Here is a 12926-nt window from a genome sequence, read left to right as displayed (position 1 = left end):
AGGCCAGACACATCAATCTCCCTTCTCTGCCTCCTGCAGCAACTCACAGAGGGAGTGAAGCCTCGGTGGAAATTAGCCGCTCTGAGTCATAAGCTGTCATCACAGGGAGCCAATCAATGGCCGTGCGGTGTGCTCTGCGCAGAGAAACAAGTGGTGGGAAGGGAGTGGAGGGACCTATGAGATGCAGGTGGTGCCCATGTGGCCAAGGGGCCATTGCAGAGCCACCTCAGCAGTGGGTCTGCGACATACAAGGGTTCTCACCCTGTCGCTGATCTCACGGCCACTTAGGTTACGGTCCGCCCGGCCTGCAGTGACCTGACAGCCCTCAGACCAGCGCCCGAGCGAATCGGTCCCCCGCTCCGCCTGCTCCATTCTCTCGCTATTCAATACCCCAATATGATGAGCGGCAGATTGGCGTACATCACCCAGACTGGGCTCTGCTGCTTCAGGGTGCACTCCAGGCTACAAGAAAAAATCATTCAGATGAGCTGAGAGTCTCCTCTCATATCCTTGATGGCACTGAGGAGTTTTTACAGCCTTGCCTCAGCTGAGTCTTCATAGACAGTCTTACTTCATGATGTTATGATGATTTACTTAAATGATTTTATATGTTATCAAGAAGATCAAGGAGCCATATGACTGCACGGGCATTAAGTGATCCATCGAAGGTTGTCAATAGAAACCAATCTTTTAATTTGCTCCATGTGTTTATTTTAATGTGGGATTTTTCTTCACTTTTCTTCTTTTTTTGTTGATTTGTTTGTTTTTCTTTCATTACTGTGACTTGCAGGCAATGTGAACAATCATTTCACCTTTTCACCAGTGGCTGGCTCCAACACGTCTCAGCTGATTCTTGCATCTCCCTTTGACTATGAGAGTGGGCTTGATACAAAATGGATTTACAGACTGCGTGTCTACATAACAGATGACAATTTGCTATCTGTCAAGAACAAGGCTACACACCTAGTTAAAACTGGAACAGTGACTTTAAGCATCAGAGTTATCCCAAACCCAACAACTGTCACTACCACGACGGTAAGTTCACTGAAAATTATGACTACCCTGCAGTTCTTTCATGGGCTAATCTGCATAAGACTCAAGAAAAGAAGGTAGATGTATGCAAAAGGAAAGCAAAAGCCTACCGTGGGTCCAGGTTTAGGAAGCACTGAGCTTTGTGTTCTTGCACTGAAGCCAATGTTCATTGATTTGCCTGGTGTCATGGGGGATTGGCTTCAGTTACACATTTGTAATGTGTTTTGTATTGTAGTCTCTAAAAAGAAAAAGAATTACAAAAAAAAAAGACCAGGCACTCTGCCATTATCACATAACTGGAAAGTTACAGATTTTGACAGCTTTGTTAATAAGGATAGGGTAGGGGTCAACCTTAAAATTACCTCATGCACTACTTTTTTTTAAAGCTGTTTTCTACTCCAGCACCGTTTACTTCTGTGTGCTTCTTTAGCAGTGGTATGCATTACTCTGTAATGTGCCTACCAAAGCCAAAATAGGCAAAGACTATAATAACAAGAAATCCTTATCATTTACAAGGGATACTTTTCCACCCAGAGGTCACCTTCAGGTAAAAGTTCAAGCTGCCTGTCAGGAACTGAAGCAGTTGTGCAGATCCTCAGCATGTTCTGAGTCCTCAGCATGTTTCAGACAGGGAGAACCAGGCAGGTAGGCTGGATGTCTCCCGAGCTCCTGGGCCCCATAATGATCCATGGCTGGCATTCTGGCCTTACACCCAGACCAGCATGCCCATGATACAACCTGCTCCTTATCACATCCATCCCAGGGAAGCTCTGGCTCACTGGTTTTGCTTCTTGGATGATTTCCACCAGGCTGGTGCAGGATATGAGCAGCTCTTGCTTTCCTCCTGCCTGCCGCAAAAGCGCAGTTGGAGGGACACAGACCAGTCTGTCCTCATCTTTGTGCTGATTACTGCTTTCATCCCTTGCCATGCCATCTTGCCATCATCCAGTGTTCATCCATTTTGTGCCTGCCTGCAGACATCATTAGTCTTTTCTCCACTGCATGCAGGAATGAGAATATGAGGATACTGAAAGTGTAAAAGAACTATTCATTGTGAAACTGTCCAAATCTGACAGAATCAGAGGGTGCTCCAAGCAGCATGTACAAATCTGGAAGCTTTGCTATGGAAATGCTTAAATTCAAATTTGTAGACTGATTAATTATTATCTACTGCTCTGCTGGGAAGGAATAAATGGTTTCCTCACAGCCTTCTCCTCCCCATTACTTGACATGGAAACAGGTTAAGCTGAATAACAAAACTTCTGTGTTTCTTCTCCCATGCCTTACCACAACTGCAGTCTAGCCCACATACCACAACATTAAATCTGCCTCCCCAGAGATACCAGCCTTCCACTTACAGACTGTTTTCCAGAAGAGCACTTCCATTACAGCACCTTCTCCCATCACCACTTGTTACCTGCGTTCAGGCAACAGCCAAATGAGTCTGGTGATGGAAGGCTGGTAGCACAGTGGTAGGAAACCCTATCACAAAGTCACTTGGTACTTCTATCCCAGTGAGGCTGCAGTGGTGGTGGTTTGAGATTATTTGTTAGTTTCTTTAAAAATTTGGTGTGCTCAGCCCTGTTGGCTGACAGCAGACACTGACACCTCTTCATTTTAAACACTTCCTTGTAATAGTTACAGATATTACCCAGTTCAGCCATGTGCCATTTTTTGAAAGGTGTCCTTAGATGGAAAGCAAATAGATATCCCACTAAATTTCATACACAATGTGATTACAAATGTCTTACAGAAGATTTAATAAAAACTTCAGTAGATGATCAGAATGAATAGAACCACACCATGTATTAACCCCTTAGAACAAACAAGCAATTTCTGATCTGTTTAGGGATAGTATCATGGCAGGACCGCAGTGAATGAGCTGTTAGCACCAAGAGGTGCCAGCTCAGAGCTGTGTGCATGGAGGATGTGGCAGATTGCAGGTGCTCAGGAAACGTGATTTTCCCTTCTGGAGCAAGGAAAAGAAGAAGTTTCACTTATTTTTATACAACAACACAACTCCTCAGGGTTCAGCTCTTTTTACAAAGGGGGCTGAATGATCACTGCAGTGAAGATGACCTAATTCCAGTTTCGCCTTAGGTAATGAGAAACCATTATCTTGATAATGGCAGTATTCCCTGAACTTCCAAACCCTCCAACAGCATGCTTACATCTTCTCAGGCAATCTGAGGCTTTCTAGCCCCATCATGGCATGCCTATTTTAATATAAGACATTGAAACACAATCTGGAAGCAGCGAGGTGGGTGGGCTCTGTTTCAGTGCCTGTGGTTACCCCTTGAGCTTATGGCCCATCTCGGTCTTCACAGAGAGGTACGTGGGATAATCACCATCTCCAACAGATGCTATCTGCCTCTGCAGATCATGAGCAGAGCCCTGGGGCACCTTGGGCCAGGTGTCTGGGTGCAGAAGTTCAGCCAGAGGAACATTGCTGTACAGGAATGCAGCACTGAGAAACATTTCCTATCTTGTTTTAATAGCCTGGCTTTACAGTGGTGACGAAGAAGGAGAACCTCTACTTGGACTCAGCATGGTACGTGCCATTTGTCACCACACTGGGCAGCCTGCTGCTCCTGGGACTGCTGGGCCATCTCCTGGCCAGGTGGCTCTGTGCCCGCTGCCTGTCTGCACCCCAAGCTGACGGCACACCTCTGTGAGTGAGAATCCTGGTTGAATGTTTTGTAGCCATATGCCCTCTGCTGCAGTAAGTGCAATTGCTGGCTGCAATATACGACAATAAGATGACAGGATAAGAGGTAATGGCCTCAAGTTGTACACAGAGAGGTTCAGGTTGGAGATAAGGAAACATTCTCAGAAAGAGTGGTGAGGCACTGGCACAGGCTACGTAGGGAGGTGGGGGAGTCACCATCCCTGGAGATGTTCAAGAACCATGTGGATGTGACAGTGAGGGATGTGGTCAGTGAGCAATATTGGTGGTAGGTGGACAGATGGACTAGGTGATCTTAGAGGTTTTTTCCAAATGCGATCATAGAATGATAGAATCATGGAATCACAAGGTTGGAAACAACCTATAAGATCATCTAGTCCAACCTCATCACCATTGCCACCACAAGCACTAAACCATATCACGCAGCACGTCATCCAGATGCCTCTTGAACACTGCCAGGGACGGCTACTCCTCCACCTCCCTGGGCAGCCATTCCAGTGCCTGACCACTCTCTGAGAGAAAAAGTTCTTTCTTATGTCTAATCTAAACCTCCTCTGATACAACTTGCGGCCATTACCCCGTGTCCTGCTTGTTGCCTGGGAGAAGAGGCCAAACCCCTCTTCACCACAACCTCCCTTCAGGAGGTTGTAGAGAGCAATGAGGTCTCCCCTGAGCCTCCTCTTCTGCATACTGAACAATCCCAGCTCCCTCAGCCGCTCCTCATAAGACTTGTGCTCCAGACCCCTCACCAGTTTCGTTGCCCTTCTCTGGACACATCCAGGGCCTCAATGTCTTTCCTGTAGTGAGGAGCCCAAAACTGAACACAGTACTCGAGGTGCAGCCTCACCAGTGCTGAGTAGAGGGGGATGATCACCTCCCTGCTCCTGCTGGCCACACTATTTCTAATGCAGGCCAGGATGCTGTTGGCCCTCTTGGTCACCTGGGCACACTGTCGGCTCATGTTCAGCTGAGCATCAACCAACACCCCCAGGTCCTTCTCTTCTTCACAATCATCCAGCCACTCATCCCCAAGCCTGTAACGCTACACGGGGTTGTTGTGCCCAAAGTGCAGGACCTGGCACTTGGCCTTGTTGAACCTCATCCCATTCACCTCAGCCCAGCGGTCCAGCCTGTCTAAATCCCTCTGAAGGGCCGCCCTACCCTCAGGCAGATCAGCACCACCTCCCAGCTTGGTGTCATCTGCAAACTGTCATAGAAGGAGATGAGGATGGTCAGACATGACCTGCCTTTCATGAACCTGTGCTGGCTGGGCCTGATCCCCTGGACACTGCGCACATGGGGTGCAATCTCATCCAAGATGATTTACTCCATAACCTGCTTTGGTACCGAGGTCAGGCTGACAGGCCTATAGTTCCCCAGATCCTCCTTACAGCCCTTCTTGAAGATGGGAGTTACATCAGCAAGCCTCCAATCCTCTGGGACCTCACCAGTTAACCAGGAGCGCTGATAGATGGCCGAGAGCAGCTCGGCAATCACCCCCGCCAGCTCCCTCAGCACCCGAGGGTGCAGCCCATCCAGTCCCATGGACTTGTGACAGTCCAGACGGAGGAGGAGCTCTCTGACTGCCTCCATTGGAATTGCTGGGGGCGTATTCTGAGCAGCGTCCTGGACTTCCAGATCGGGGCATAAAAAGCCCAGAGGATAACTGATCTGGCTGTTAAAGGCAGAAACCTCTTGGACTGCTTCCTCTGTGCTATATTATATTTCCAACATATATCAGGGAAGTTGAAGTCTCCTATCAGAACAAGTGCTGGCAATCGCGTGACTTCTGCGAGCTGCTCATAGAATGCCTCATCCAACTCTTCGTCCTGATTACGCGGTCTATAACAGACCCCCACCAAGATGCCGCCCCTACAGGCCTTCCCCCTGGTCCTTGCCCATAGACACTCCTCTCTATCATTCCCAACCCCAAGCTCTTCTACCTTGAAACAGTCTTTAATATAAAGGGCCACACCACCACCCTTCTTTCCTTGTCTATCCCTTCTGAAGAGCTTGCAGCCATCTATCACAGCTCTCCAGTCATGGGAGTGGTCCCACCATGTTTCAGAAATAGCAACAAGGTCATAATTAGCCTGACTCACAATCATTTCCAACTTCTCCTGCTTGTTGCTCATGCTGCGTGCATTGGTATAGACACATTTCAGACAAGTCATCTGCCTCACCCCCTGCTCAAGCATCATTCCCCTAGGCTCGTCTCTTGAGAAGCTTGTTTTGATGATTCTATGACTTTATGATTCTAATGTTTGGTTTTAATCAACCAGAAATGTCCATGGATTGTTTTTCGTGGATTTGCTAATAGTGCAGCAAATGCATTAGCGGAAGGTGATAGTGGATTTAGCATTATGACCTCTAATGACAGCTAAGCTCATAAGGCACAACTGGAGTCTGTACCTGTCTGTGCTGAGCAAAAATACAGCCATAGTCTATGCCCATCACAAGGGTGGTACCATGTTACTCGGAGGCTGTTTCAAACACTGGCGCTAATGCCAAATTCTCTGTTCTGGAACAGCTTTTGCAGACTTCTTGCAGCGCTCCCCTGGCCTGTTGCAAGGCTCTGACCCATGGAGCTTCACAGTACCTCCGGGTGCTCTCTCTTGGCAAAAGCCACTGGGAACAGTTCTGGTTCTGAGTGGCAAGAGATGGCTGCTGGGAGCCAAGGTGCCTGCAAACTGGCATTGTCACAAACACAGAGATAAGAGCTCTTTCATGGGATTTGGAAAGGATTTATGTAAGTGTTCTCAGGACGCGAGGTACATTTGGAAATGATAGAAAATGTAGAGGTAATATATGATGGTGATTATAATTCAACTGATGTGTGCAAGGAGTTTAGCAACTTGTGATAAAAATGACAAATGAATCCAGGAGCATATAGCCTGGCCATTGTTATTATTTATTAATAGAGCTAGTGATTCACTGGGAGGCAGGCTTTCCCATTAAAAAGCAATTTTTATATTTTCAAATACGTTTACAGTCTTTCATATATTTAAACAGTATTATCTGAGCACAGCAGATTAAAAAAAAAATGACCTTCCTCAAAGGATGGAACAAGATGAGAATTTCTGAACATGCATTTTTTCCAGATTACATAAATCCATAATGCTATAATCAATAAGAGTATATCTTTTCATTATCATTCCCTCTTGGAGAGGTGTCAGAACAACACTCAGGGTTGTTTTCCTGTTTGGGAACAGTGTTAAATGGAGCAGGCATTCAGTGAAAACAAAAACATAAACAAAACCAACCAAGCATATCTCAGAAGTCAAGGAAACACAACCTTCTTGCCAAGTGGAGGAGAATGAATCATGATACTTTTATACAGGGAAATTAAGACATTTGTTAACAATATCTCTCACTCTTCTTCATTGCAGGATAAATGCTCCAGGTGTGTACTTCTTTAATACCTCTCAACAGCACCAAGTTTACTATTCTGTGTAAAATTTGTAAACCCATTTCTAGACAAATACATTTGCTCCAGTATAGAAGTACTCAGATCAAACACCCTGGCTGATGATGGGATGCCAGCCTAAGTGATATCATTGTCCTTGCAATATTCATGTCTATTAATTATTAGGCAAAAACCAAATTCAGAGTAGTCTAGTTGTCTAGCATAGATGGTAAAGAATGACTGTATTTTTTATATGTTAATTCTTAAAAAAATGTTTCCATCCCTCATCAGCAACTGCCTTCCCTGTTCTCCAACACCTTTCATTTCACCCTGGCACCATTACATATACCTGAAGATTTATTGTCAAGTATTGGTGCCTTTGCAGGGGTCTGTGTCACTTAGCCTGGCTACAGATTGCACATACAAAAAGAAGCACTTTTTAAATAGGTGCTTTTAAGCGCATTTTTTTTAATCTTATTAGACCCACTAGCTTTCCCCTAACAAGCGTGGTTTGTATCATCTCATTAAGAATCCACTTTTATAACTCCCTCTACTCAATAGTTTTGCCCAGCTCAAAAAAAAGCATGACTAACACAGCTCAACAAAGCTAGCTGTTCTCTTGGTTGCCCAATTAGAGGCATTTCAGCATTGGCCAGATTCCAAAAAAGTGATGCTTCATGTTTTCTGAAAATACTGGTTCCCAAGGGCTGGCAGAAAGGCCTGAAGGCTGGACAGAATAGATTTCCTATCAACACAACGCCTCAGCACTGCACACCCAGATGCAAAAGGCCGTGTTGCCAGCAAGCAGTTCTCCAAAGGATGGACATTAAACAAAATGGTGAGACAAAATCACAGCAACTAGTTGGGTATCATCCACAATGCTGTGCTGCTGAGACACCACTACATTTGTTTGCACATGGGATGAATTAATAGCATGGTGAATTCACATATAACCAAACTGTTCTTCAGTCCCAATTTGACTTGACTAGATCTGCAGCACTTCCCTGGTTTGTCTCCAAATGTTTGAATGCACAAGCTTTGCAGGTACAAACACTCACAGAAAAAAAAACCCACCAAACACAATAATCTGCATTTGTGGTTCAAATATCCCCCAGAGGATGATTTGCTTGCTGGTAGACAGCTAGTCCAAGCTCCTACAACACCTGAGCCCTCAAAATATGCCTTGAAGGGGCAGTATGTGGCGCACAGACCCATGATGGCTGGGCCAGGTGGAGTGAACTCACCCCAAAGAAATCCCCAGTTGTGGTGGTGTGGAGTGGCATAGAAGAAAGGAATTATTCATGGAACAAAGACATGAATAAGCTTTAATAATAAACATATTTGAATTTCTGTATCTATTCATATTATTTAGGAAGGGAATTTTATTTAAGAAACCATTGTTATTTATTCATTATTGAAGGAATAAGACTTTTCAATGTATGCACTTTGGTTAGTTATTGGCAGTGGCTGAGCCTCACTCCAAAACACTCTGAAGGTGTTCGCTTTCCAAATAGCATTAGGGATCATCCTGTGAAAAGCAGTAAGGTCTTTTTGAGAAGGCTGAGAAGTTAGGAACTAAAAATCTCTGTTTAGTGGGAGATAAAAATGTAATATCTGGTTACATCTGATTCTTTGCTATGTGCATTTACTTTTCTGTAGAAAAGAAAAAACCTAAGAAAGAAGTGGCTTTGGTGAGTACTGCTATCCTCAGAACAACACAGAACAAAAGTTTTACTCTGAGCCCCATCATGCAATATGGTCATCTTTTTATGGGGGATGACTCTTTTCAAAGAGAATGTTGAGATGGTAAGGGAGGAAAAAGGACTGTCCCTAAATGCAAAACAGGGTAGTGTTGCAGGTGACCTCCTCATCTGGAAGCAACCCCACGTATGGTGGTGCTCACCCACATCATGGTTCCTTTGCTTCCAACTGCCAGATTCTGCAGCCTCTCTGGTACTATTTTGTGACAAAAATAATGCAGTGACTTTCTTTGCTCCCAGATAGCTGTAATGGTATAAAGATTGCAATGTCCTCCCACTACTGCACTCTGCCTTCCCAGGTTCTTTGCAGAGGGTATTCCCAACCTTCCCCTGGGTGGAGGTTACCCTCCTGTGGCTGCACATGTGGAGGTATGGTGCGTGTCAGACCTTTATAATTCTCCCTCGAACATCTAGTAGCAACACCCTTCACCACAAATGGCTTTTGTTGCCAGTTTTGATTAAACTCGGCCTACAGGAATGTGACACACAGGTCATAGAAATCCACCTCCATCCATGTAGGTCAACATTTCCAAGTCACTGCTTTCCTTGCTTACCTAATTCACAGGATTCATTTAACAATTTGTCTCTCTTCACAGGAAATGATAAAACTCAACACTGTCTTTGACGGAGAAGCCAGAGACCCAGGTAATAAAAAGCAATTAACAGTGAATATGAACATTTGGCCAGAAAGAAACTGGATGAATTGATTTAAATACAGTTCGACATTTGCTTCTCATACTTCAAGTTTGCTGTTTCCAAGGAGAGCAGGAGCTCTATCTCACAGAGTGAAAAGCAGGAGAGTGCCCTACTAACAATTCTAATGGAGGAATGAACCCACTTCCAATGGCCATTTTATTCACTGCTCACCCACATGTACAGATCTGGTGCAGGAGGTAGAAGGAGAGGAGGAATCAGCTCCTGTCCCCTGCCCTGGTTGCTGTCACAGTTCCATGGTTTTGAACTCCCCTTGTCTGAGAAACAGCCACAGGTTGATGGAACTGCAGGTGTACGGGTTCTGCATCCCAAACTGCTCCTTTTTTGCATGGGTGAGCTGATTGCTCCTGCACAAACCTCCTCCAGACAGCAACAGGCATTGCTGCCATTTCTCTGAGTCTTGAGCATCGCTGGTTGGGGAGAACAAGGAAGAGCGTTTGCTTTTAGATGAACTGTGGCAGCTGAGGACCTCAGCACAGAGAAGGGTGGCTGATGAAATGGGGCACGCTCAGCCAAAATATGCCTTCAACAAACATATCTGAAAATAGGCTCAAAACAATAGGTCTCAAATTATTCAGAAAAAGGCAGGCTTGTTCTGAGCCTTGGATTAATCTGGCCAAATTTCCACACAAGTGTCTGTACTTGTGTTTCTTATTAGCTGGCTCCAGGCTCTCTGAGGCTGTGAGCTAATAGGAAACACTAGGCACAGGGACTTGGGTGAACAAACGGGGCCCTACTGTGCAATTAAGGCCATCCAGAGAGCTGCTCAAGGCTGGTTTGGCTGGCTTCAAGCCCACCTGCTATTTATACAGAGGAGCAGAAGGGATGAGCTCTGAAGTTCTCTTTGTAACTGGATTTGTTCAACGCTAAACATTGATGTTCTCCAGCCTGCTGCTTGCCAGTGTTGTGACAGGGCAGCTGGTGGCTCCCTTCCTCACAAAGCTGATCACACCACATTTTTGGTTATCTGAGCCCCCCTGAGCAATAGCACTTGGGTCATGCCTCACACAAGCACTACAATATAACATGGCTTTGTGGTTCCAGCAGAGAAATGAGGCCTGCTTTCTCCTCCCCTCTCCTCTCCGTGGCTCATTCCAGACCTTAGAGGATCAAGTGTTGGCAGTTTGGAGATGAGATTTGATAATTCCCAGCATATCAGCTGCTGAATTTGGTTACGACAGCCAGTCAGGAGCTGCTGTCTGATCTGGGCTGCTGTAACATGTCTGTCCTGTAAGCACTCAGGAAACACCTTGTGAAGAGATCCAGTTCATCTTTAATTGCTTGAGTTGTGTTAATGTGTCAGAAACCATTAATTCTGATACAAACTGTAACATGCAGTAACACATAGCCACTATTTCCTTGCAGGCCTTAATAGTCCTTTGTTTCATATTAATAATGTTGAATTAAAAGCCGTACCACTAAAGCTTCTGATTCTCTACCTGTTTAGCAAGAGACAGTAAATTAGACTAGGGTGATGTGATCACACAGGACAGATAGCTGTTTTTGCACCTATCTCTGAACAGTAAGTGAACTGAAAGAGCAGAGAGTTACGTTTGGTGTCCAAGTAGAAATTGTTCACAAAATCTGAAAAGGGCAAAAAATGTTTGTAGCCGGTTTTTATACAGATGCAGAAGCATCTCGTTTGGGCAGTGACCACAACTGGTAGTTGCCCAGGAAGGTGGGCATATTTGCTTCAAGAAGTGAAGTTTTCCCTCTTGGCTCTGTTCCCAAACTCATCTGGTTTCCAGGTGTTTCACATCTTCTTTTTTAGCCCCATCATGAGATCTGTCTCATCTTAACCTGCTAAAGTAGGCATGGTTTAATTCCTTGTCTTCTCTTCTTTGCAAGTCACTGGCAAAATGTACGAATTCAATACCCAGTCAGGGGCCCGGAGGTGGAAGAAGAGCAATGAGCCCCTCCAGCCCACTGCAGACTTGCAGGTAAGGTCAAGTGCCACAGGGGATGGTGACCAAGAGACAGACAGAGCAGAGGTGCCAAGCAAAAAAGAGACTTCAGAGAAGAGGAAAGAGCCAAGAGAAGCTGCCAGGCCCTCGGCTGGGCCATCCCTATCACCAGGCCAGGACGGGCTGGAGGTACCGAAGCAAAAAGGGGAGCCTGAGGACAGGGAGTTACCCTCATCAGCTCAGCAGCACAGACACTGACTCTTCTCCCTGAATGAATGCTGCCTTTGGTTACACCAGGCCTAAAGCTTTCTGCCTCTCTCAGCTGCAGAACTGGGTAAGACTGGGAAAGAAGGGATGGAAAGTAACAGGACAGTGACTGTGATCCGGGAGAATGCAGCCCCTGCTTTTCCATGTGCAGAGACAGTCCCTGCAGGCAGCAGAGGCTGTTTACTGAGAAAGGGACGATGTGAAAGAGTGAGAAAAAGAACCTAAAGCACCATAATGGACAGAAGCATCTGCTGCCCTCTGGGCTGTAGCTCCTGGCGGCTTCCTTTGGGAGAGCTCCTTGCCCCCAGACCAACATGGCCGTGTCCCCAGATCACTTTCAGGGAGGGCAACGTGCGCATGGACACAGTGAATGGGGCCAGGAGTGCAGCTGCATGGAGAGCCAAGCGTGAGGTTGGCTTGCTTCTCCTGTCTCTGCTAAGTCTGAAAAGCCGAATGGGTGAAAAACAGATTAAAGCTGAAAAGTTTGCTAGTGACAGCTAGAAATATTTTCATTCAGTGTTTTATTTCATCCTTCCTTCTCATCCAGACTTGCCATAGAAAAGAACATAGCTTGAAAGCAGTTTTGGAGGGGGGACAACCCACATCTTGTCATGGCAACTAAGGGTCTTATGTCAATATTTTCAGCTTATTTCTCTTTTGTACCACAAGCAGCATTCAATATCTTCACCTTTGGTATCTCCTTTGGCACATTCAGTGTTTTACAGAATCAAATGGAGCACACTTAAAAGAATAATTACAGTAAACACATGTGGTGAAATAATCTTTTCCAAGTGTGAGCGTGTATAATGTAAGTGCTGTCTAGGAACCCGATATAAAACAAGCAAACCCTGCAAGATTTCCAAAAATTATTTTAATCGGAATAAAATTAATTATAAATGACTACTTAATTCTCAGTGGGTTATATTCTTTTCTTTCCTGGAGAGAAAAAGGTGGTGCTTTTGTTGTTTTGTTTTGTTTTGTTTTCATCAAGGGACAAATCTCAGCTTGGTGGCAACAGAAAATCCTTGGTCTAGGTTCAGGGGGGACAGTAAGATCCTGCCACACGCATTGGTTTCGTTGTATGAGGGGAGATGTGGCCAGGGAAGTAACGCCCCTGAGGATCCCACACATTACACAGCCACTCCTCACCAGTGCTG

General features: G+C 45.5%; 1 protein-coding gene across 1 annotated transcript in view; it reads left to right on the top strand.

The window, feature by feature from the left end:
* Positions 1 to 12669, top strand: part of CDHR3 (cadherin related family member 3) — a 33748-nt gene extending 21079 nt beyond the window's left edge. Inside the window, exons 14-19 of the mRNA XM_052680932.1 lie at positions 791 to 1035; positions 3531 to 3703; positions 7108 to 7121; positions 8784 to 8815; positions 9481 to 9529; positions 11447 to 12669. Coding sequence (XP_052536892.1) covers positions 791 to 1035; positions 3531 to 3703; positions 7108 to 7121; positions 8784 to 8815; positions 9481 to 9529; positions 11447 to 11760 — 827 coding nt within the window. The 3' untranslated portion in view covers positions 11761 to 12669. The remainder of the gene's footprint in view (positions 1 to 790; positions 1036 to 3530; positions 3704 to 7107; positions 7122 to 8783; positions 8816 to 9480; positions 9530 to 11446) is intronic.
* The last annotated feature ends 257 nt before the right edge of the window (positions 12670 to 12926 follow it).

The sequence above is a fragment of the Tympanuchus pallidicinctus genome, unplaced genomic scaffold, assembly GCF_026119805.1.
Source record: "Tympanuchus pallidicinctus isolate F22 unplaced genomic scaffold, pur_lepc_1.0 scaffold19, whole genome shotgun sequence".
Classification (NCBI taxonomy): Eukaryota; Metazoa; Chordata; class Aves; order Galliformes; family Phasianidae; genus Tympanuchus; species Tympanuchus pallidicinctus.
Note: the sequence above shows the minus strand (reverse complement) of the source record. Positions and strands in the feature narration are given on the sequence as shown.